We start from the raw sequence: 26,445 nt of genomic DNA, 5'->3' as shown, positions 1-26,445 counted from the left end.
GCATAAATTTCCAGGAATGATTTCTGCATGGGGTCTCCACATATTTTACCACTCTGATAGGAAAAGGAAAACAAAATAGACCATGACAGCATATAAATACATCTTAAACTCATTCGATGTAGTCGAGTCGACAATTGCCTCAATGATGTACTCACTGGGCCAAAGAGTTTAGTGCGCTGTTCAAGCATGCAAACAAAAGCTTGCCGTGACATTCCACTTTCAACCAGATCACCAATGCTTGCATCCCAAGTCTTTCCACAGGAGCAGCTGACAGTTGGAAGGGACAGATTGTACCGTCCTCTCTCTCTCTCTCTCTCTCTCTCTCTCTCTCGATAGATAGATAGATAGATAGATAGATAGATAGATAGATAGATAGATAGATAGATAGATAGATAGATAGATAGATGTGTGTGTGTGTGTGTGTGTGTGTGTGTGTGTGTGTGTGTGTGTGTGTGTGTGTGTGTGTGGTGTGTGTGTGTGTGTGTGTAATACATGAGTAATCTAAAAGACAATATGAGGGAGAAATCTGTACCATTTATTCCAATCAGCAACACTTGCTTTCCCGCAGAAACAGTTATTTGCCCAGTAGAGGCGTCGCAGCAGGGGAGCATTACTGGCAAAAAGTACTCTTGGAAGGAAGGAAAATAAGCATTTTACATTACTGTTAAAATATATTTAAACTTTCAAATATACTTAGATTTAAACTTTTTTTTTCCACAAGGAAAAACTTTGAATATGGAAACTTAACCCATCATTCCCTTTTGGACTTGAGACATTTTTACCAATTTTAGTAGGCCTATACTATCTTGAACACTTGAAGTACCCCTTTCATGGTAGGAGAATTTTCCTTAATTGCCTATGGAATCCCTCTACTGTGGATGATCTGTTATGGAGCACTATGGAGTCGTGTCTGGCAAGATCACAGGCTGTACAGTGAAGTGGTCTTGGCAAACAATCATTACATGTCACAGTTGCAACTTTGGATCTACAGTGGTGGCTTTAGGCCTCTCAGATAATAACATCTGATTAACCATTAAAGGTCTTAACACAGTCCACTTTTCCAAAGTGGAAGCTTTCCTATCCTTCCAATGTGAAGGGGCTGGGTCTTCATCAGGTCCCAAAAGGTCTTGTACTTCTTGGATGAGGGAGCCTTGAAAACAGGGGGAGTTATTAAGCATATGTAAAAGTAGCTGATTACAACAACACAAAGAAGGAAAGAAGAAGAGGGAAAATAAAGAACACTGGCTAAAAATCTACCTATGTCTTGAATGGTCTCGGTCACACTGTTGTCGGAGTTCGGGGTTCCTTTCTCCTTTCTCATCACCATTAGTCAGGTGGTGTTCTTCTTGGGTTTTTTGTGGATGATATAGTGTTGCTTTCGTCAACAAAAATTATCACTAAATATTGTTATCAACAAACCTCAACGAAATCAACGAAAACGAGACGAGACGCAACATAAATGCTGGTCATGTGACGATAACTATAACTAAATATATATGCAATATTGTTGACGAATAAAAACGAGTATTAATTTGGTTAACAGAATAAAAACTCTGCTAAAATGTCTCGTTTCGTCTCATTTTCGTTGACTAAAACAAGACGACGAAATGTTATAACATTATTTTGTCTTGTTAAGTCGCGTTGTTATTATTATTTTGCAGTATTTCTGTTTCCTGTGTCTCACTTCAGGGGCCGCATCAGGTCACACTGCGCAGTTGCAGGTGACATCACGGCATTTGTTCCCACTCGCGGAAGATGCAGCTGCAGTAGGTTAGCATTAACGACAGACAACTGACACAGAGAACGGGACCTATGACCGCCACCCAGCTTTGGTTGGTAAAATAAATAATGTGAATTCAAATCAGAGTGTCTTCGTGTCTGGAATGGATATATTCTTGAGTCTTTAAGGTAACAATAATATAGTAATAAGACAACCTTGTTTGAATTGTGAAATGGGTTTGGCTAAAAGAAAATTTTATTTTTGTCTATACTACTAGGTACTTATACAATATTGACTGTGTCAAATATTCAATATAGTCAATTGCATTACTAAAAATAGACTAAAATACAATTTTCATTGACTAAAACTAGACTAAAATGTCATCAGTTTCCATCGACTAAAACTAGACAAAAATAGTCATGGATAATTCTGACTAAAATAAGACTAAAATGCTCAGACTTTTAGTGGACTGAAACTTGACTAGACTAAAAAGAGTATAAACATGACTAAATTTAATACAAACTAAAATGACAGCTTGACACAGAGACTAGGCTAAGACTAAAATTAAAATAGGCCGGCAAAAACAACACTAGGAGGATACCCCAGGTGAACACGGGAGAACATGCAAACTCCACACAGAAGGGCCCCTTTTTCCTCAAGCAGCAGGCACCGAAGGCATGGTGGAGGACACGCCTCCGGTGCCCACAGTGGGAATCGAACCCAGGACCTTCTAGCTGTCAGGCGACAGTGTTACCACCGTTCGACCGTGACACCTTTACAGCCAACAACAGAACACTGTGTGTCGGCTCAATATGATGATTCCTAACACGGTGCTGTCAATAGCGAAATGACGGATCTGTGAGAAGGTAGCGCTGTATCTCGTGGGTGGAGAGACACCGGGGAGAGGAGTAGGGGGTGGTGGCTGGTGGGTGGGAGCATGCAAATATGCGGGCTTGTTATGTAACAGTCCTCGCCAAATTCGATTGGCTTGTTTGGAAGCTGCAGGCAGGGTACTTTCAGAAATCCATATCTCACTCAAAAAAGCACAGTCTTATTTCACACTTTGTACGCGTGTGGTAGCACCAAAGACACAAAATACCACCCCAAGTCCCAGAAAAAGTGAGTTTTTCATAATATGGGACCTTTAAAAAACAGATTCAGTTCATTGGCCCTGTCAAGCCTGCCTTCAACTCCTCTGTTGTTGGTCCTTCTGAAGCCAGTGATGGTCCTCATTCCACTCCAGACCTGGTATCCAGTTGTTCTGCTGGAGTTTCCACTCCAGCTTCCTCCTGTATTTCTCCTTAGCCTCCTATTTTTTCACCTTCAGTTCCCCCTGTATTGTTCTCACCTCCTTCCTGTTACCAGCTCTGAAAGCCCTCTTCTTCTCATTGAGGATGGCTTTGATGTCCTTTGTTACCCACGGCTTGTTATTTGGATAACAATGGACAGTCCTGGCTGGGACAGTGGAGTCCACACAGGAAGTGATATAGTCCACAATGCACTCTGTGAGCCCATCAATGTCCTCCCCATGCGGCACTGCCTGCCAGTCTGTCGCCTCAAAACAGCTCTGCAGTCTCCTCTGACCATCTCCTCACTGTCCTTGTAGTCGCAGGCTGACTCTTCTCCAGAGGCAAATAACAGGGATTGAGGTGCACAAAGTTGTGGTCTGACCTACCCAGAAGGGGGAGCAGCCAGTCGACTGGTGGCCCACTGCTCTTGGTCTGCCACGGAGGAAGGATGGACCAAGGATGGGTTAAAGGCGGAGAAAAAATTTCACATATGCATGCCGTGTGCAGTTTCCCCTCCCTAACTTTGCGTGTTGTGTGTCAAAAATGTGACAAATAAAGGATTTCTTAAAAATACACAAGTTAAAAGTAAAGAATAAAGCAAAAAAAGTTGTTTTCTTAGTTTTAGAAAACTAAGAAAACAAACAGGAGCGACTGCAACAGGCGGCATGCATGGTCGGCACATGCGCACTACATATGTTATGTATGGTTAAAGACCAGACGAGCCGCTGCATTCTGGACCATCTGCAAAGGTTTAAACGAGCATGCTGGGAGCCCTGCCAGTAAGGAATTAAAGTTGTCAAGGCATGATAGTACCACTGCTCATACTAGGAGTTGTGTTGCATGCTCAGACAGGTAGGGTCCAAGCTTACTGATGTTGTACAGGGCAAATCGGCATGGCTGAGCAACAGAGGTCACATGCTCTTTAAAGTTGAGTCCAGCTGGATAGAGGGACTGGCTGGGGTGACAAGGAACTCAGACTTTGACAGGCTAAGCTGAAAGTGTCGCTCCTTCATCCATGCCGAGATGTGGGCGAGTCATGCCGATATCCATGCCGAGACAGGGGGGTTCTCTGGCAGGAATGAAAGGAGGAGCTGGGTATTGTAAGGGAAATTCTCCCTGTTGATCTGCCAATGTCTTGGCTTTTATACTGTAACAAAAAGGACAACTGGTTGTCACATTTACCTGGTATTGTTAAATCATTCCCTCAAAGCAATGACCATTTAGGGACTGCACTCATCTTGTTTCCTAGGGTTTATAGGGCATAAATTCCTCAGGTAGAATGAATTGCACCCTAAATTTCTCCCTTCATCCTGTTTCCCTCATCGAATGTCCTTTTGTCCTCTCCTTAGGGTGAAAGGGCCACAAAAACTTGAGCAATTCATAGACTGATTCCTGGGATTAGTAAATTATCTAATTCCTACAGTATCGTCAGCATATGAATTGTACGAGAAGCCATGTGAGCAGATGACTACACAAAGTGTACTACAAAGTACTACAAGTACAAAGTACTACAAAGTGCGGTGGTGTACACTGAAAAGAGAAGAGGTCCAAGCACTGACCCTTGAGGTACCCCTGTGGACAAGCAGTAGGATTTAGACACTTCTCCCCTACAAGATACTGCAAAGGATCTCCTTGAGAGGCAGGACTCAAACCAGCAGAGAGCAGATCCTGAAATACCGACCTCAGCGAGTGTAGAGAGGAGGCAGCCAATAGATTGAGCAATAGTAGAACAGAGGATTGACCAGTAACCCTAGCTCATCATAATGTTTCCACTACAGATAAGAACACAGTCTCCATAGAGTGTTTGTGTTTGAAACTGGATTGGCTGGGATTATGCAGGTTGTTATCAGAAAGGAATTTAAAGACCAGATTGTGCGCTCAAGAGTCTTGGAAAGGAAAGTGAGGAGTGAAACCGGCCGGTAATTTTCAAGATTTTTTCTATGTTTTTCTGAGTGAGTAATGGTTCTCAGGATTGCGTCACCTTTTATGGCCAATGTGTTTTTTTTTGTTTTTTTTTTCGCATGCCCTGGAGGACCGGAAGTAGACTTGTAGGTCTTTACCTAAAAGGGTCTTTACACAAAGGTGCTGACACTTTGGCGCAGCCGGTGTGTTAAATATCGGAAGTGCCACAGCTGTGCCACCTCACAGCTTGTCACTGGCTGAACCCACCCCTTCAGGATTTCACAGACTCGCGACAGATAGAGGGTGTGACCCACCTTAGCCGACCCTACTATAGGAAACTCAGACAGTGAGAGCGAGTGCTGCGTGACACAATAACAACAATATCAACAAGGTCTGCTAACAGCCTAGCTCCTAGTGTGAGCCAGAAATAATGAGAGAAGACACTTACTGATTAATTGCCAACTCCTATCATCCACAACCTAGCTTTCTCTGATCTCATTAGGCAGTGGGAACTGCAGGGGTCCAATTGTCCTGCAGTCAGGAATTCATATGTGCCACCTATGTGTTGTGGCTTTGACATGCAAAATGGAGGCACCAGGAATCAAGCCACTTGACCTGCTCTACTTCCTGAGCCACAGTACATCTGTGTATACACATAGAAAATCTGTCCAGTATGTGCAATATCAGTATAATATGGGAAATGTAAGTTATAGTGCAAATAAAAGAGTTAATCAGAAATGACCATGTAAAAAAGGTATGTGAAAAGGTATTTTTATAATGATGGGGTATGCTGTCACAGCTTGAAAAGTAGCATTTCCGTCAATCATCGTCACTGTATATTGCCATGAAAGTTCTCTCTCAGCCCCTGTGATCATGAGGTGTTAAAATGCAAATGTAAATACTGCAAGCTATACAAATGCAAATTGGGAGTGTGTGTGTGTGTGTGTGTGTGTTTGTGTGTGTTCTGTGCCAACAGAATACAGACAAAGATTTTTTTTTTCATGAGGATTTTAAAGTGTGTTTAAATAATTTTATAGGGTACATACAGGATAAGTGTCCTGACTCTCAAAAGCCTTTCATTTTCCACTTAAATCCACTAAATCAAATTGTGAAAATTAAAGCATCTACAATTCTTGGAGACGTCACAATTTTTCACATTTTGCCAGCACAACACCAGATGAAAAATGGTTGCGTGATTAGCTTGCAAAAATCCAGCAGGGTAAGTCCACTGATGATTCTTTAAGTAGGAATAAAAAGGGAACACACCAAAGTAAGTTTTCTTTTTTTAATTTTCGATCATGTCAAATAGTTTAAAGAAGTTTACATGTTTTAGAAAACATGCACGTACAAAAATAGAAAATCAAAATACCTAGCAAAATCACAGCATGTTTTTCTTTCTACGCAAACAAAAATTGTCTTGCGAGAAATTTCGAGAGTGTGACCTCGCATATGATTGGACGCCTCCTCTGATGCAATGATGTCAGCAGAAAACGACCTCGGCCCGTCTGTGAACATTGTGACCAGGAACTCTCTAAGACGCATTATTATGAGCTTAGAAAATGCTATTTTATCAATGGAGTTTGGATCAGAAAAGTTAGGGTTTGGGTCCTGCTAAACTTTCACTCTGTCAGCGGGATCACTGGACATTTGTTCAACCTGAGTCTGAGGCTGGGAAAGGTGCCGCGACTCTGGAAGACGTCCTGCGTGGTACTGTGCCAAAGACCCCACATCCTAAGGACCCTAGCTGCTACAGGCCGGTGGCACTAACATCACACCTCATGAAGGCCTTAGAGTGGCTGGTCCTTGCCCACCTGCGCCCCCTGGTGAGCTCGTCCATGGACCCGCTGCAGTTCGCGTACCAGCCTGGCATCGGAGTGGACGATGCCCTCATCTTCCTCCTCCATCGAGCCCTGTCTCACCTGGAGCTGCCGGGGAGCTCTGTTCTGGTCCTTTTCCTGGACCTCAGCAGTGCTTTCAACACCATCAGACCAGCCATCCTGAGGAACAAGCTGGAGCTTTCAGGAGTGGACCAACACCTCACAACACCCACCTGCCACCTGCAGAAGTTCTCTGATGACTCTGCCATTGTCGGCCTCATCACAGATGGGGACGATAGGTCATACAGAGGACTTATTCAGGATTTTGTGGACTGGTGTCAGCAGAACCACCTGCTGATCAATGCGGATAAAACCAAGGAGCTGGTTGTGGACATCCGCCGCCGCCGCCGCCCACACTCTCCCCCGTCACCAATGTCCCTTCCAGGGAAGGGACATTGAGATGGTCACATCTTATAAGTACCTGGGTGTTCATCTGAACAACAAACTGGACTGGACTCATAACACCACTGCACTTTATAAAAAAGGACAGAGCAGACTCTATCTGCTCAGGAGGCTGAGGTCTTTTGGGGTTCAGGGGGCACTCCTGAAGGCCTTCTATGACTCTGTTGTGGCCTCTGCCTTGTTCTATGGTGTAGTCTGCTGGGGAAGCAGCATCACAGCAGCTGACAGGAAGAGGCTGGACAAACTCATCAGAAAGGCCAGCTCTGTCCTGGGATGCCCCCTGGAACAGGTGGAGGAGGTGGGGGAAAGGAGGATGACAGCCAAGCTGTCCTCCATGACAGACAATGACTCCCACCCCCTCCAACACACACTCACTGCACTGAGGATCTCCATCAGTGACAGGATGCTACATCCAAAGTGTGTGAAGGAGCGGTATCGCAAGTCTTTCCTTCCTGCAGGCATCAGACTTTACAACAGAAACTACTCCAAGTAGGCGGTACAATAATCTGCATAACATTCTGTGCAATAACTGAACTGAACATTTTTTTTGGAAAACATTCTGTGCAATAACCTGGGCAATAATCTGTGCAATATTTCAGTACATAAAAGCCTGTAATCTGTGCTATATTTTTTCTGTAAACTGTGCAATATTTTAGGTTTGTAAATACTATTCCCGGTACACCCTTTTGTATATACTTTGTGTTAACTGCATGCACTTTGTCTCTTGATATTCTATTCTGTTATTGATGCTGCTGTGAAATTTGGAATTTCCCCTCAAGGGACGAATAAAGGAATATTGAACTGAATTGAATTGAATTGAATTGAATTGAATTGAATTGAATTGAATTGAATTGAATTGAATTGAATTGTTCATACAATGGCCGGACATCGTCTTCAGTTCACCCCAGAAGGCACTCAATTTAGAGAAGAAACTGCTGAGCGCCTTCAGTGGACTGTCTCGGCAGGTAACGCAGCTGATCACGCAATTGGCGAGGAGAAATGGCCGAGATAAAAGCCAGGCCAGAAGAAGAAGAGACGGGTGCATAAGTTGCAGTAAGTAACGTTAGCATTTTATACTGCATTGTGCAGTTTTTAAGCTGCCAAACCTTTATTATTCTTATTGCACTACATTCCGAACATTTGGTAACCGTTCATGTTACATTTAACATTACAATGTATTTTTGTATTTTAAAGGAAAAGGTGCGGCATCTCCACAATAGTGATGGAAACAACAGGCGATAAGAACCTGAGCAGGGATAAGTTAATGAAATACACAGAAATACACAGGATATGTTCTGCAGAATGTAAATAAATGTAAACGTTGCATGACCTGTTTTTACTTTTTGTGTTTTACAACCTGAACTCGTCCCACAATGAAGTGGTGACGTCATATTTGATGGTGACTTTAACTTGGAGCCCAGACATGGATGGTGTGGACAGAGGAGTCCTTTTATGTAAGTTTTTTTTTTTATTTAACCCCTTTTTGTTGTTTCTTGTTGTTGTTGTTGTTGTTTTTGTTAGGGCCACGAGGTGAAGCCGCGAGCCCTATTGTTATACTGCGTGTTTCTTCTTATTATTCCTCTTCCGTGTCAAATTTCAATTCTCTACTTGTCCTACAGCTTTTTGAGCACCCAGGCAAATTATATATCAAAACATGCGTCTTGATCGGGATCGGCGTGCTATTACTTTTTGTAAATGTATCCTTAAGATAAGATATACGTTGCGAAAAATGCAATAAATTTCCCATAAAGAATGAATGGGAGGAGGTCAAAAAACTGACAAGTCATTGGACTTTTTCCTACTGCCTACTGCTCTGGCATACTTTCACCTAGAGACTCCATTTAAACTTTAAATTGTACACACAAGTCTTGTGTATTGGTGTATTATTCCACGTTTTGATAGGTCATATAGTTTTTGATCAATCACTGTTCAATGACCATGATCGTTTTTGGAGAATTTTTTTAATGGGTGTGTATTGCACGGAATGTTCGTGTCAGAGTGGGTGATGTCATCAGGCAGAGTGGAAGAGAGCCTAAAAAAAATTTCCACACTCCTCCCAGCCACAATTTACACTCTACATGCATGATTTTTTCAACATTTGTAGACAAATTTGTTCTGTCTCTCACAATGTGCTCGAAAAATCATAGAGACTTACACAATTTGAATTAGCAGCCAAGTCTGTCTCTGCTCCTCATTGACTCTAATACAAGGATTTTCCGAGAGAAGTAGAACAGACCCCTGTTTTAAACTCGCAAGTGTCTGCAAAATATTGACTGTAGAAACATCGAAATCACACAGAATCTTTCAGGAAGTCCTGACAGCTGCCCGCATCTGTCTGCCTGGGGGGCCCCTATCGTCAATGGCAACCACCTCAAGTTGCTGTGGCAACCTCTGAGCCTCAGTACTTCTCTGAGCACTCCTCTCCCACACACACAGACACACATATCGTCGCTGTCCGATAAAAAGCACGTATCTCCAAAACTCGTTTTTTTCAGGAGCATGAAAAAAGTGTTTTACTCGTCAATTAACTTACAAATTAAACCCAAAACACAGTAATTAGACACACTTAGGACTCGAAATGAAAACCTATAGTTACACGGTGATTAGCAACCCGTTTAGTATTTTAATTAGATTTACGTGCGTTGTTGTGAGTGACATTGGACATACGTGTTTTTTAAATAATGCGTTCCAATGATGTCCGGTCATTTACGAGCCTCGAGTCTCCCGTTCATGTCCCACTAAATCTGTATAATACTGTATTAACGCACATGCATCAGTCTGACTCGGTTCAAGGAAATCACAGAGTTTATCGTCTACCCCTTGCTTAAAAGCTAACGTTATTTACCCAAAGATATCATCTAAACCCCTGTCATAATTTCTCTGTTCCTGCGTAACACTGCACCACACAAATTACTGCAGAAACTTACCTTTCGGCCTACGTGTATCGGTGGGCTATTAAGATGCTTTGTTACAAGAAACGGTGCAGTGTTTCCTCCTGAACAGATACATTTGGCATCGCTCGATGCAAGGACAACATTAGCCTAGCGTTAGATGCTATAATAAGTCTGCCAAGTACTGACGGTATACAGTCTGTGTTTACGGACATGACAAATCATCTGATATACAGGCTAAGGTTAGCTAGCGGTTAGCCCTCAGGATTGAGTTGTACAGAACGAAAATATGTGAAATACTACGTGCAAATGACAATCGTGAATGTCTGTTAACTAGTCGAAAACTTGAACACAGTTGTCATACAATAGATTGACATACGCGCATACGGGAGATACGCACATTGATGGACACTTCTGACACCCAATGGAGATACGTGTTAAATATATGATGTAATAAAACGACTTTCCATTGGTCACTTGGATCCCCAATGCTACCTGTTGCTGAGGGAGAATGTGAATATTCCTTAGCCAATGGAAAGTCAAAATCGTTAAAAGTGGAGATACGTGTTTTTTATCGGACAGCGACGATATGTTAGTGAGGTAATGAGTGATGTTGGCCTGTTAGCATTAGCCACAATGCTAACATGAGGTCCTATGAACTTGGTGGTGCGTGGAGGTTTGACCAGTGATGTTGGGTTGTTTTGCTAACATGCTAATGTTAGCATGCTAATGCTAACATGCTAACCTTCGATAAAATGATTCTTAAATGCATTCTAATGTTGTTTGATATCTTTTTAATGTGTTGACATGCTAATGTTAACATTAGCCACAATGCTAACAGCGGCTAATGCTAACATGAGGTCCTATGAACTTGTTTGTGCATACAGGTTTGACTTTTGATGTCGGGTTGTTGTCCTAATATGCTAATGATTAGCATGCTAATGCTAACATGCTAACCTACGGTAAAATGATTCTTAATTGCATTTTAATGGTGTTTGAGATCTTTGTAATGTTTTATTTGACATGCTAATGTTAGCTTAGCATTAGCTGCTGTTAGGATTGTCATAATGTATACACTCCAGCAGTAGCCCTCGTGGCCCTTTCAAAATTTCCCCAGGGGAAATTGTCTTGTTGTTTTTACTTTCCCCAAGCCTGTCTTAATTATTTCAAACGAATATATATTTTCTTCCAGCGGCCTGTAAGACATATTACGAGACAGTGCAGAGGAGCTTCAGGTATGCCCAGCCAGCTCTTTCAGTTCAGGCAGCAGCTGTGAAGATTTCAGCTTGCAGCAGACAGAGAAGGAAGCAGATAAGAGTTACATGAATGCCGCTTTATTTTCACAACAATGTAAAAACGGGCTGAATTTTATTTATTAGCTGCATTGTTTTTGACAAACATGGTCACATGTTATCATGTGTTATTGTTTCCTAGCAGTACAAATACTATAATTAATACCTGTATTTACAGGTGCTGGAAGCAAGAAAGAGTGTCCTAGCCACCCAGCAGGAAATTGATTTTTGGCAGGGGGTCCCTGCTGACATGATGTCCGATGAGGATGACACCGTGGAAGGGGAAGCTGGGTGGAACGTAAAGCCTCCATCTTTCTGCAGTCAGAGGCTCTCCCAACTCTGCCAAGAGTGGCTGGAGAGCGACCCAAAGTATGTGGCAACACACTGCAAGAGGCTTCGCATCGAGTCCCCGTCAAAGTGACAGGCACCAACTCAGTATGACCCAGAGGCAGCAAAGAAGCATTTCCAGAGGCCTTAGACTCTTTTTTTCATGCACCAAGGACCAGCGGCATGGCCCAACCCAGAGACTCTTATTAGTAAACCCCTCTGCACATTTCCTTTCTTTTTTTCCCCGAGTAGTCACCGATTTTATTTCGTTGATCCTTGTTGTGTGTTTGCCATGATTTCATTAAAGACTTTTTCAAAATGTAATAATTGATACAACTATCATTATTACTATAGCTATTATGATTAACATTATTGTCATTGTCATTTTCTATATTTATTTATTTATTTATTTATATCTTTATATCTTTATATTTATATTTACCACTTACCACTCGGGTCCCTGCTGGGTCACACTTGTTGGGCCATGGCCTGTGATCTCCTTCCCCCTCCCGGCCTTCCCCCTCCCCCAGTTCTCCGCCTTGGACTGTTTTCAGGTGGCACATGACCTTTTTTTAATGCACATCACACTAGTTTAGGGAGAGGAAGGGGGACACAATCAAATCAGATTGCAGTTCATGACAACCCCCCTCCTCGTTTTTAATGCACCTCATTAGAAAGCACACGTGCCTCTTACAAACTATCTCTCTCATATATATATACACACACACACACACACACACACACACATACCTCCTTGGGGAGGCATCTGGGCGCCTCCCCAAGGAGGTGTTCCAGGCACCAGAGGAGACCACGGGGAAGACCCAAGACTAGGTGGAGAGATTATATCTCCACACTGGCCTGGGAACGCCTTGGGATCCCCCAGTCAGAGTTGGTTAATGTGGCCCGGGAAAGGGAAGTTTGGGGTCCCCTGCTGAAGCTGTTGCCCCCGTGGGGGCATATATATATATATATATATATATATATATATATATATGTATATATATATATATATATATATATATATATATATATATGTATATATATATATATATATTCAGTTGTGTGTGTGTGTGTGTGTGTATATATTCAATTCAATTCAATTCAATATTCCTTTATTAGTCCCACGAGGGGAAATTCCAATATACAACAGAATCAATAAAGTGTATAAAGTATTAGAACAAGTGCAATGCAAATTCAAAACAAGTATTTATACAAGAGTGGGATAAAAGAATAACATCATCCTAAGAAATTGTAGATAGTATTTACAGATTGTTATGCACTGATTATTGCACATTATTGCATTATTGCACAGGTTATTGCAGTAAAAAACGTATTATTGTACTGATTACTTGGAGCAGTTTCTGTTGTACAGTCTGATGGCTGCAGGAAGGAATGACCTGTGATACCTCTCCTTCACACACTTTGGATGTAGCATCCTGTCACTGATGGAGCTCCTCAGTGCAGTGAGTGTGTGTTGGAGGGGGTGGGAGTCGTTGTCTGTCATGGAGGACAGCTTGGCTGTCATCCTCCTCTCCCCCACCTCCTCCACCTGTTCCAGAGGGCATCCCAGGACAGAGCTGGCCTTTCTGATGAGTTTGTCCAGCCTCTTCCTGTCAGCTACTGTGATGCTGCTCCCCCAGCAGACTACTCCGTGTAATAGGGCAGAGGCCACAACAGAGTCATAGAAGGTCTTCAGGAGTGCCCCCCGCACCCCAAAAGACCTCAGCCTCCTGAGCAGGTAGAGTCTGCTCTGTTCTTTTTTATAAAGTGCAGTGGTGTTATGAGTCCAGTCTAGTTTGTTGTTCAGATGAACACCCAGGTACTTATAAGACGTGACCATCTCAATGTCCTTTCCCTGGATGTTCACTGGTGATGGGGGAGAGTGCGGGCGGCGGCGGCGGAAGTCCACAACCAGCTCCTTGGTTTTATCTGCATTAATCAGCAGGTGGTTCTGCTGACACAGTCCACAAAATCCTGAATGAGTCCTCTGTATGACCTATCGTCCCCATCTGCGATGAGGCCGACAATGGCAGAGTCATCAGAGAACTTCTGCAGATGGCAGGTGGGTGACAGGTCGGAAAAGTCAGCTCAGGGTAGAGGGTGAAGAGGAACGGTGCCAGCACTGTTCCCTGGGGGCCCCCCACACTGCAGAGGACAGTCCCTGACACACAGTCCCGTGTCCTCACATACTGTGGGCGGTTGGAAAGGTAGTCCACTATCCAGCATGTGAGGTGTTGGTCCACTCCTGAAAACTCCAGCTTGTTCCTCAGGATGGCTGGCCTGATGGTGTTGAAATCACTGCTGAGATCCAGGAAAAGGACCCGAACAGAGCTCCCCGGCAACTCCAGTTGGGACAGGGCTCGATGGAGGAGGAAGATGAGGGCATCGTCCACTCGGATGCCAGGCTGGTACGCGAACTGCAGCGGGTCCATGGACGAGGTCACTAGGGGACGCAGGTGGGCAAGGACCAGCCACTCCAAGGCCTTCATGAAGTGTGATGTAGCAGAAGCAGCTAGGGTCCTTGGGATGTGGGGTCTTTGGCACAGGTACCACGCAGGACGTCTTCCAGAGACGCGGCACCTTTCCCAGTCTCAGACTCAGGTTGAACAGATGTCCAATGATCCCGCTCAGCTGATCAGAGCAGGATCTGAGGAGTCTGGGACTGAGGCCATCCGGTCCTGCAGCCTTCCTGGTCTTTAACCTCCTCAGCTGATTTCTCACCTGGAGGTGTGAGAGACAAGTTGAAGCAGAGGGGCTGAGTGTCATGTGAAGTGGATGGGGGGCTGGGAGGAAGAGTGGGGGGTGGCGTTGGAGGTGGTGAGCTGAGTACTTGGGCAGAGTGCTGGCAGAACAAAGGAGGGCTGCTGCAGGGCTGGTACAGCTGAGGGAGGGGCAGATGTTTCCACAAACCTGCAGAAGTAGCTGTTCAGCTCATCTGCCCACTTTGAATCCCCAGCTGCCTGAGAGTTTGGCTTCTGGTGGCCTGAAATGGTTTTCAGGCCTCTCCAGACTCCCCTGGTGTTGTTCTCCTGCAGCTGTTCCTCCATTCTCCTCCTGTATCTGTCCTTCCCCTCCCTGATTTTCCTTCTGAGCTCCCTCTGAACAGTCCTGGTGGGTACAGTGGTCTCCACACAAAAGTTTATGTAGTCCGTGATGCTCTCTGTCAAACTGTCGATGTCCTCCTCATGAGAGTCACTGAATATATCCCACACGGTTGTCTTGAAGCAGTCCTTCAGAGCCTCTTCAGCCTCCTCAGACCACCTCTTCACTCTGGGGGACACAGCTGGTTGCCTGTTAACAAGGGGCTTGTACACAGGCAGGAGATGAACCAGGTTGTGATCAGCTCTTCCCAGAGGAGGGAGGGGTGATGATTTGTATGCCTCCTTGGTGTTGGCATAGAATAAGTCCAGTGTTTTATTGTCTCTGGTGGCACATGTAACATACTGGATGAATTTTGGCGGAGTGGAGGACAGAGAGGCATGATTAAAATCCCCAGAGATCAGTAAGAGGGCCTGTGGTTTCTGAGTCTGCAGCCTGCTGATCACGGAGTTGATGACGTCACAGGCTGCTTTGGCGTTAGCGGAGGGAGGAATATACACAGCCACCACTATGGCGTGTGAGAACTCCCTCGGCAGATAATATGGCCTCAGACTAACAGCCAACAGCTCAATGTCCGGGCAGCAGTGCTGCTCTTTGATAGTGATGTGCCTGGAGTTATACCATCTATCGTTCACAAACACTGCCAGCCCTCCTCCTTTCCTATTACCGCTCTTCTCTGTCCGGCCCCCCTGTACGAGTGAAAATCCATCCAGCGCTACAGTCGCGTCTGTGTGCTGCATTCCCAGCCAAGTCTCTGTGAACAGTAGCAAATTGCACCGTCGGTAATCCTGTTCATGTCGGGTCAGCGCTGCCAGCTCATCCATCTTGTTGGGGAGGGATCTTACGTTCCCTATGATGATGGACGGGAGAGTCGGTCTGTAAGCTCTCCTCCTGTCGCGACGTTTAATCCCTGCACGGCACCCCCGCATCCTCCTTCTTATCTCACGGGGGACATCAGGTCGCTCCTCCGGCTGCACTGCTGTGTTACGCAAGGCCAGCAGCTGATCACTACTGTAAACAATGGGAGCCATTGTCTCTCACGGACCCACAGAAAGTTGCATGGGTTGTAAAGGTGGTCTCAAAGTAGCGCCAGAGTTGCCGTGTTTAGCATCTCTGATGCGCCAAATATTTAAAAACACGTTAAACTAAAAGAATTTTTTTTAAAAAAGACACACGAGAAAAACAGAAAGATAAGAAAAACTCCTAAGAGTCTAGCGAGCTGCTGTAAAAGGCTGCTGCTCCTATGGCGCAGGAAGTGTATATATACATATATTTGTTCTGCTTTTCATTTTGTGTTAATACTAAAGTTCTATTGCTGAAAAAAAAGACTTTTTGACTTTTTCTTGAAGTCAGTATGTACGGATTGAAATTGACCTGTAACACCATAGAAGTTACTATAGTTAATAATATTAAAATGAAAAAATAAATAAAACAGAAAGCTAACATAAGAGGAAGGTTACTGGCAACATTCTTCAATAACCTAACCTATAACTAATAATATAGCTAACTAATAGAACAAAGAAACAAGGAAAGGCAGATTATATTTGGTGAATTAAGCACTGCTAATTATAGCTGTCTCATGTCGCGTATCTGAAGCCTAACTGCTTCTAGTCTCTAGATGGCAGTATGGTTCCATGGTAGAAACCTGGACAAAAATGCTTATGAGAATTAAGATCATAGTTTTGTCATTTTACAAGCTAGAAACATAGGAAAAACATTGAAACCATTCATATTATGAGTTTATTGCTGTGGGAACATCCAAAGTTGAATCAAACATCTAGTTTGGATTATTCTGATGTGGTAGAAAAGAAGAGTTTGTGGGGGCAGATGGCAGGGGGGGACCAGGCGTGTGTTGTAAATGTCCGGGGGGGAGGGGAGGGGGGCAGCGATGATCCTCTCAGCTGCAGGGTCTTCCAGCAGGGTACTGTGCAGCCGCCATACCACACAGTGATGCAGCTGGTCAGGATGCTCTCAGTGGTTCCACGGTAGAAGGTGTGCATGATGGGGACTGGTGCTCTGGCTCTTTTCAGCCTGTGGAGGAAGTAGAGGCGCTGCTGAGCTTTCCTGGCCAGTTAAGAGGTGTTGCTGCTCCAGGAGAGGTTCTCAGTGAGGTGCACGCCCAGGAACTCGGTGCTGCTCACTCTCTCCACAGCAGCACTGTTGATGGTTAGTGGGGGGTGCTGGAGGAGGCTCTCCGGAAGTCGACAAAAATCTCCTTCGTCTTCTTCATAGTGAGAAAGAGATTGTTGTCTCTGCACCCTGCAGCCAGTTGGCTCACCTAGTCCCTGTAGTTTGACTCATCGTTATTATTGATGAGCCCCACCACAGTAGTGTTGTCCGCAAATTTGATGAAGAGGTTGGTGTTGTGTGTTGGTGTGCAGTTGTGGGTCAGCAGGGTGAAGAGGAAGGGGCTGAGCACGGATCCTTGGGGGGCCCCTGTGTTCAGCATTATAGTGCTGGATGCATTGCTGCTGAACCAGACTGCCTGTGGTCTTCCGATCAGGAAGTCCAACAACCAGTTGCAGAGTGAGGTGTTTAGTCCTCGACAGTCCAGTTTCTGTATCAGCTGCTGGGGGATGATTGTGTTAAAAGCTGAACTGAACTCTAAGAACAGCATCCTCACATATGAGTCCTTATTGTCCAGGTGGGTGACAGCTGAGTGGAGAACAGTGGAGATTGCATCATCAGCAGACTGGTTGGCCTGATATGCAAATTGGTAGGGGTCCAGGGAGGGAGGGAGGACAGATTTGATGTGGTGCATGACTAACCACTCGAAACACTTCATGATGATGGGGGTCAGTGCCACAGGGCGGTAGTCGTTGAAGCAGGTGGGGACAACAGCTTGGCTCAGGGAGGTGTTTAAGATGTCTGTGAGGACATCTGAGAGCTCCTATGCACAGTCCATAAGCACACAACCAGGAATGGTGTCAGGACCTGCAGCTTTGCGAACGTTGATCCTGGAGAGGGATCTCCTCACAATGGCTGAAAACAGGGAACAGCACCTGGTCATCTGGAGGGGGTGGTGTCTTCTGTGTAGGGGTGTCAGCTTCAAACCATCCAAAGAAGTTATTTAAACTGTTCAGCAGAGTGATGTCACTGTCACGGGTCTGTGGTTGGGGTTTATAGTCTGTGATGGTCTCTATCCCCTGCCACAGGCTCCTTGTGTCCCTGCTGTCAGTGAAGTGGTGGGTTATCCTGCTGCCTCTTTGCTAGTCTGATGCCACGGGACAAGTTGGCTCTTGCTGATCTCAGACCAACCTCATCACCTGCTCTGAAAGCAGCATTCCAAGCCTGTGGACTTCCCCCGTCAGCCATGGTTTCTGGTTGGCCCATACTGTGGTGGTCTTGGTGTCCATGACATCATCAATGCATTTGCTGATGTAGGCAGTAACAGTGTCTGAATACTCCTGGATGTTGATCTGGTGGTTGTAGGTGGCTGCCTGCTTAAACATGTCCCAGTCTGTGGTGTTAAAGCAGTCCTGAAGTGCTGAGGAGGCACCCTCTGCCACACCCATACCTGCTTCTGGACCGGTCTGGTGACTTTGACCTTGACCGGCCTGTATGCTGGCATTATCAAATCAAATCAAATCAAATCAAATCAAATCAAATCAAATCAAATCAAATCAAATCAAATCAAATCAAATCAAATCAAACTTTGTTTATATAGAACTTTTCATACATAATGAAATGCAACACAAAGTGCTTTACAAGGGTTAAAAACAATATAAATAAAAACAGAACAACATTAAAAACCCATCCCTCCCACCCTTCGTATGTACTAACACAAACCCTGAGATACATGCACACACACACACACACACACACACACACACACACACACACACACACACACACACACACACACACACACACACACAAATGGTCAAAAGAGTAACAAGTAACGAGACATTTGTCATTAGCATCACAGTGATGTGGTCTGAAGCACCAAGATGGGGGAGGGGTAAGACCTTGTATGCTCCTCTCAGTGTTGTGTAAACCAGGTCCAGTGTGTTGTTTCCCTGTGTTGGAAAGTCAGTGTGTTGGTACAACTGAGGAAACACTCTTTTGAGATTTTCGCCACCGCAGGTCTTACCTCCTTCAATGAGGGCTCTGTCTGCTCTGGAGCATGTTAGCCAGTCAAGCTGGATGGCGGAGTCCGGTATGCTGTTGTCGAGCCATGTTTCCGTAAATACAAAAACACAGCACTCTTTTACGGTCTGCTGGGTCAATCTCAGAAGGTGCATATAGTTCAGTTTGTTGCCCAAGGAGCAAACATTGGCGAGCACAATAGATGGTATTGCCGCCTTGTGTGGATTCGCAGCTTGCCTGACCCGGATACCGTCACGCTTTCCCTGCTTCTGCCTCCTCTCGCACCGCCTGTGGCTACGCCTGTTGGCAAGCGATGATTGAATGTTGGATCATCCTCCAGGTCGACGGAGCGGGCTGCTGGGGTTTGAGAGTCGTGCTCGTTTGGATGGCGGAGCAGTGGCGGGAGCTGGAACTGCAGAGAGGTTGTGTGAGCAGCTCATCCATTTTTCAGCAGCCGTCCTGGGAACTGAGGAATTGGGGAAAAAAAATTGCAGATGGTTGTTCGTAGTGGATTTTCTCAGAGAAAAATGAGAAAAGCTCTTCATGAGATTATTCAACTGGAGCCTGGATGTTACTGTAGCCAGCATAAACCTGTATGGACACCAAAGGGTTAACTCCCTACACACTGGTCTGTTTGATCTACTGCGCAGCTCCTCTGAGCAGACCTGTTGCTGGGCAGACATAGGAAGGAGGGAAGTAGTGGAAGCTACACCACGAAGGAAAATCACAGTAGAAAAGATAAAAGAAATATGACCTGATTAGCTGAAGAGGTGAGTTTGGAGGGTGATAACGAGCTACCGGTTGTGTTTACAGTTTCGCGGTGTGTTATGCCATGGTAAACAAGTCCGACAGTGTTGTTACTCCAATTGATGCTCCGGTGAGTTGATTGACCATTTGAGCTAATAGCATAGCAAACCACTAGCTTGTAACTGACTGATATCTGTGTGTATTGAGTTAAAAGAGGGAACGAGTTAAAACCAGTTGGAGTAATTAATAAGTAATGAGTGTTTTGATGTAGTGCGTTTGATGTGTTTCTATGTGTTTTACTGGGTTAGTTCATGATATGAAGTGTTGTTAAAAGAATTGCTGTTGGTTAAATTGTCTAATCATTACTCAGTTCCTGAAAGAGGGATATATTTTATGTTGAGTATCACATGTTAAGAATTCCTTTGTGAATGCAGAATAATTCATTTTTAGTAAAATACTCTCAGAAGTGCACTGAGGAACCTTAATGCAAAATAAGGTTAATATCAGTATAAAAGCAGCTAAGAACATGGATTATTATTATTATTATTATTAGTGATACAGTGCTGAGCACTGAACCAATTCAATTCAATTTTCAATTTTATTTGTATAGCGCCAAATCACAACAGAAGTTGTCTCAGGACACTTTCCATATAGAGCTGGTACAGACCAAGCTCTTTTATCTACAAAGAAACCAACAATTCCCCCATGAGCAAGCACTTCGCGACAGTGGCGAGGAAAAACTTCCTTTTAACAGGCAGAAACCTCGAGCAGAACCAGACTCTGGGTGGGCGGCCATCTGCCTCGACCGGTTGGGTGAGAGAGGAAGAGCAAGAGAGGGAGAGTGAGACAGACAGACAGACAGACAGACAGACAGACAGACAGACAGACAGACAGACAGAAATGCAGTCAGAGAGAGAGAGAGACAGAGAGAGAGACAGAGACAGAGAGACAGACATGCAGTCACAGTAACAGTGACAGTGGATGTAATAACAGCAGTAGCAGTTGCAGTGGATGTCAGGCAGGGCCAAGGCAGGAGATGCAGCTGAAATCCACAATCCAGATTCAGCCACTGTCCATGGGAACCTGCAAGACGACAAAGCACAGAGACTCCGGGGAAGGAGCTAAGTTAGTAACACGCTGTGGTAGGACATGAGAGCGTGCGGATGGAGAGGGACAGAAGGACAGAGGAGCTCGGTGTATCTTTGGATGTCCCCTGACAGTCTAATCCTATAGCAGCATAACTAGGGGCTGGTCCAGGACAAGCCACTATTGTTGGCAAACCACTATTGTTCTTCTGTGTGTTTCATCTTCTGTACTTTTTTCAGTTCGCTACTCACACACAGACCCACAGGTGGCCTGATCTCAAGTTGCCGTGGCAACCCCTGAGCCTCAGTGCCACACACACACACACACACATACATATGTAGCTTTAGCTGCAGCTGTGCAGCTCTGATCAGTTCTCCATTAAGGTCTATAGTGACATGCTAACCAGCTAAAGCCAAGCTGCCTACTGGTGAGTTGTATATGTTAGTGATGTAATGAGTGATGTTGGCCTGTTAGCATTAGCCAGAATGCTAACATGCTAATGCTAACATGAGGTCCTATGAACTTGTTGGTGCCTGGAGGTACACCTGTTGATGTCGGGTTGGTGTGCTAACATGCTAGTGTTAGCATGCTAATGCTAACATGCTAACATACATTAAAATGAATGTTCATTGCGTTCTAATGATGGTTCAGAGGTTTTTAATGTGTTATTTGACATGCTAATTGTAGCATGCTAATGCAAACATGCTAACGTACGTTAAAATGATTGGTAAAGGCATTCTAATGATGTTTGAGACCTTCTCAATGTGTTTTTTGACATGCTAATGTCAGCTTAGCATTGTCGCCGATGCTGAAATTGGGTCCAATGAACGGGTTTGACTTTTGATATCGGGTTGCCGTGCTAATATGATAGCACTAGGCACATGCACGCGCAAGGCCCGGCGTTTGCCACACAGCCCGGCGTTTGCGCACTGTATCACTCTCCAAATTTCCCGCCGAGGGGAATTTGTCTAGTTATTATTATTATTATTATTATTATTATTATTATTATTATTATTATTATTATTATTATTATTATCTCATTCATTCACATAAAAATAAGATAGAAGCACTTTATGGTGATTTACATTATCTGTACTGTATGTGCAGACTGTACAGACTTTTTGTACTGGATGGGATGCTTTGAACAAGCTTCTGCTGAACGAGATGGCCAGCCGGACCCAGCGAGAACTTCTTGAGGTGGACATCTGAAGCAGTGTGGCCAGCTGTCTCAGCCTTCACTTGGAGGACTCGACTCTGTTGATTCAATAGGATTTCCAGATAAGGGAAATTACCACTATACACATTTATCCTACCCGGGTAGAACATAAAAGACACTAACAAAGAGTGACACAAAGTGCACAACTGAAGAGAACTTTAAAAACACATCAAGAACACTATTCTTTATTTTGCTACTTTCTGCCAGCTGTTGGTAACTTGCAAATATATCTTCTTCTTATTCCTCAAAACCTAGTTAACAATTCAGCATTGCCTTGGTCCAAAAACCTGAGCAAGTGCTAGATTATTCTTGAACAAGATCTCCAGGAGTTTGGGCATTGGCCATTTGCTAATTTGGAGTATTGAGTGATTTACTTGTCAGATGAGAGCTTTGGCGAATGTGGACAGCATTCCTCTTCGAAGTTGGCTTCCTTTGCTTTGGATACCTGCTGGGAATCCACGACGCAGTCGATCTGCCATGGATCCTGAGCAGGATATGTCCTTTAACTCCCATGTCAAACAAATTTCAAGGACTTCCTTTTTTCACCTACATAACATTGCAAAGGGCATCAGGCACATCCTGTCTCAAAACAATGCAGAAAAATGAGTCCATGCATTTGTTACTTCCAGGTTGGATTATAGCAATTCCTTACTATCAGGCTGCCCAAATTTGTTTTTAAATATTCTCCAATTGCTCCAGAATGCTGCAGCATGTGTTCTGAAAAAGATGAAGAAAAGAGATCATATTTCTCCAATATTAGCCATTCTGCACTGGCTCCCTGTAAAATCCAGAACAGAATTTAAAATCCTTCTCCTTACTTACAAAGCCATAAATGATCAGGTACCATCTTATTTAAAGAGCAGGTTACCTGAGTTTCCTAAAGTCTCCAAGAGCAGAATGGGAGCCAGAGCCTTCAAGTTTCCCTCATTCAGAAAAGTTTCAGTCACAGTTCAGGGCCAAAAACAGCACTGACACAGACCTCATCAAGTTTTCACCGATCTCAGGATTGAGATGCTAACAAGGTTTCCATTCTAGTCTGATAAGGTGTAAGTGCTGCCATTGATACAGTTCATCAGAATAATCTTATGGAGTGCCTCAAGAGCAGGGCTGGCCCTCTTTGGTGTTGTTCAAGGAAACTGCCTGTACATGCTCTCTTTAGATAATATTATCAGAGATCATAAGCTTAATTTGCTGACGACACACAGCTGTATATTTCATTGTACCCAAGCATGTACCCAGACCATTTGCCATTTAACAACTGGTTTAGCTGCAATAAACAAGTGGATGCAGACCAACGTTCTTCAATCAAACAGAATTTTTCTTATTTGTTCTACAAACAAAAAAAGAGCTGTTCCTACCAAACTTTGCAGTTTGACTCCACAGTTTAAATCTGAAGTCACAAGCTTGGGCATTATCCTAGACTCAGTCTTAATTTTGAAATGCCACATAAAGATGGTGACCAAAGCAGCTTTCTTCAAGTTTAGACATACTGCAAAGCCCAAATGCCATTCATATTCCAGCAAGATGCTGAAACACTTGTTCATAATTATGTATGTATTGTCAGACCAACAACCATTTTAGTGTAAGCTAATACTGTATATTGGAAAGATGCTCATGTGTATGCAGTCAATTGAAAGGAAACATGACAGTTGTCAAAACATAATGCACATCACAATAACAATGATGCATGATGCTGAAGTTCACATATTTTCGTTGGGTGGCTCAGACACCTGGTTTAGCAGCGTTTTTCATTTTGACAACGCTAGCAGGTCCACTTTAGTGCATCACTATGTTTCCACTTCATGGGGCAAAAGTTTCAGGTGGTTTGTCTGGTTATGTTTTCCTTCTGGAGTATGCTGGAGTTAATATGGGAAAGATTTGCCCCCTGATTAGACAGTTTGGCTTCCTCTAATTGGATGGTCAGTGGGCAACGTGCAATTTAGCTTGTCAGCTCAGACATAAAAACAGGCATTTGTGTGTCTGCCTCTGAGACTTTGTGAGACCTCACCATTCAAAATATTCAAGCACAAATTTGAATTCTACATCAACAAAATATTCCTACAGCTACAAAAACATTTTGTACATGTGCAAATTAGTTCACAACATACACAAAATGTTTCTAGAGCTGCCAAACTTTATTACACATTCACAAACTCTTTTTTTACACAAAAGGTGATATGCAACTTTGAGAAATTATTTGTAACCACCATTTCACGAGCTCAAAATATTAATGACCCTTATTTGCTTCCATAAAAAACAGCTTCTTCAGATGCCTTAAGAGATCAGTGTTTACATCTCACCTCTGTGTGAATTATCAGACTTGTCTGTCATGAGCAGAGGTGGAAATAGCGTGACACATCTTACAGTCACAAAACCCAAATAGAGAAAAACTGAAAATTCTCATGTTCAGGAAACTAAAACAAATAGTAATGACCTGATAAATTACTGTCTTCTGCTGTCCCTCTCTCTTTATCCTCCTTTTCCCTTCCTCAGGGCTACTACAATGATGAATGCAAGTTCACGGAAAATCTCCTGGCCAACAACTATAATGCGTATGAATCAGCTGCCCACCCTGGCATGTACATTGGCCTCAGCAAGACTGGCAAAACCAAGAGAGGCAACCGGGTCAGACCCTCCATGACCATGACACACTTTCTTCCCAGGATATGAAATTTAAGATCATGGTTGTGAATGAAGCAGCAAATGGACAAACTTGCAAAATACAAATCAGTTTCAGTGTTAACATTGTTATCAGTGAATTTGGCTCCAGGAAAAAACAGCAGCAAATGAGTGTCTTCCTCCACAACTCCCAATTTTAAATTTTTGGTTATTTTTGCACATGGAGTTTGGGGTAATCCCAGAACATATGGATTAAAGATACAAATGGAAACAATCAGGGTCCAGATCAGGTCATAGTTGGTAAAATGACTTCTGTTTAATATTTTCAAGTCCCAAATAATTCTGTGAAGGATCATAAAGCCATTACATATCGCAGGTGCATTCAGCTACACCTTAGGAAACAAGGGAGGAGGCATTTCAACCCCATTAAGTAGTTGTCCCTGTGGCTGACACCAATGGATAACTAAAGGCCTGGTCATACCAGATAGTTCATTGCACAATCTAACAAGTGGTGCAAGTTGCAACAGTGACTATTCATAGGACTAGTTGGAGCTTCACATGGTAAATAAACTAGCCAGCTGGGAGGATGCAAGTATTAGGCAGTCACAATAACTCTCAGTGAGAAAGCTAGTTAATGCAATCAGTGATGAGACAGTACATTCACAATAGTTTTTCATGTGTTTATTCAAGATGTGTTATGAGTATTGATGCCTTTCTCACACTGTCTACAAGTCTGCTGTGGAGCAGTTTTATGACATTCACACATGATGCAACAAAGCTATTCATCTATAATAGCTTCCTATTTTTTGGACTCTCCATCAAAACTGCCAGGACTGTTTGCTATTTGACATGTAGAAGTTAAGCAAAATGTAACTTTTTGTTTGATTTGCACAGATTTAGTTCACAGTTTCCCATTGTATATCAGTTTCTTGATATATGACTTTAGTTGCTCAGCAGTCTGGGGTCTTCCTTGTATTTTTTGCTTCATAATGCACTACACATTTTGAATGGGAGGCAGGACTGGACAGCAGGTGGGGCGGTCAAGTGCCCTCTCTCTTTATTATAAGTCATGGTGTTACACACGTAGAATGTGGCTTGGCATTGTCTTGCTGTTGTAAGCAGGTATGTCAATGAAAAAAACATGGTCTGGATGGCAGCATATGTTGCTTCAAAACCTGTATGTATCATTCAGCATCAATGGTGCCTTCACAGATGTGCACGTTACCCATGCCATGGGCACTAACACACCTCCATACCATCACAGATGCTGACATTTGAACTTTGCACCGATAACAATCTGGATGGTCCTCTTCCTCTTTAACCAGGGGATACAACGTCCTTTATTTCTAAAAAGAATTTGAAATGTGGGCTCGTCAGACACTGTTCCTCTCTGCATTTTACATCGGAGAGCCTTAACTTGTGTTTGTAGATGCTATGACAAACAATGCCAACAATGGTTTTCCAAAGTTTTCCTGAGCCCCTGCAATAATATTTATTATATATGATTAACTTTGGCCTTGAGATTTTTCCTGTTCCAACTTTTTTGAAAAATATTGTAGGCATCAATTCAGAATTCAGAATGAGGGTATATTTACAAAAAAAAAATAAAGCTTATCTGTTTGAACATTGAATATCTTGTCTTTGCACTCTCTTCAGTTGGATTTGCAAATTTGTAAATAACTGCTTTTTTCCATTACCCATTGAACACACTCACACTTTTGCTCTCAAAGTTTCTACTTTGACCAATGCATTTGCACGTATAACCTCATTTCAGCTGTATGTTACAGCTCAGTTTGGCTCGCCTCAGCTGAGCACTACTCGTTTGAAACTGTTCTCTTCTGGTTTTCCACTAACAAAACTTATGAGCAATACCTGGTCCGTGGTACTGA

General features: G+C 43.6%; 2 protein-coding genes across 2 annotated transcripts in view; both read left to right on the top strand.

Annotated features, from left to right (window-relative positions):
* LOC139331469 (fibroblast growth factor 4-like) overlaps nt 1–24,607 on the top strand; it is a 64,016-nt gene extending 39,409 nt beyond the window's left edge. The window contains exon 3 of the mRNA XM_070962939.1: nt 24,431–24,607. Coding sequence (XP_070819040.1) covers nt 24,431–24,607 — 177 coding nt within the window. The remainder of the gene's footprint in view (nt 1–24,430) is intronic.
* rnf103 (ring finger protein 103) overlaps nt 1–26,445 on the top strand; it is a 452,442-nt gene that overhangs the window by 361,324 nt on the left and 64,673 nt on the right. The gene's annotated exons all lie outside the window — the stretch shown is intronic.

This window comes from Chaetodon trifascialis, chromosome 5, assembly GCF_039877785.1.
Source record: "Chaetodon trifascialis isolate fChaTrf1 chromosome 5, fChaTrf1.hap1, whole genome shotgun sequence".
Taxonomy (NCBI): Eukaryota; Metazoa; Chordata; class Actinopteri; order Chaetodontiformes; family Chaetodontidae; genus Chaetodon; species Chaetodon trifascialis.
Note: the sequence above shows the minus strand (reverse complement) of the source record. Positions and strands in the feature narration are given on the sequence as shown.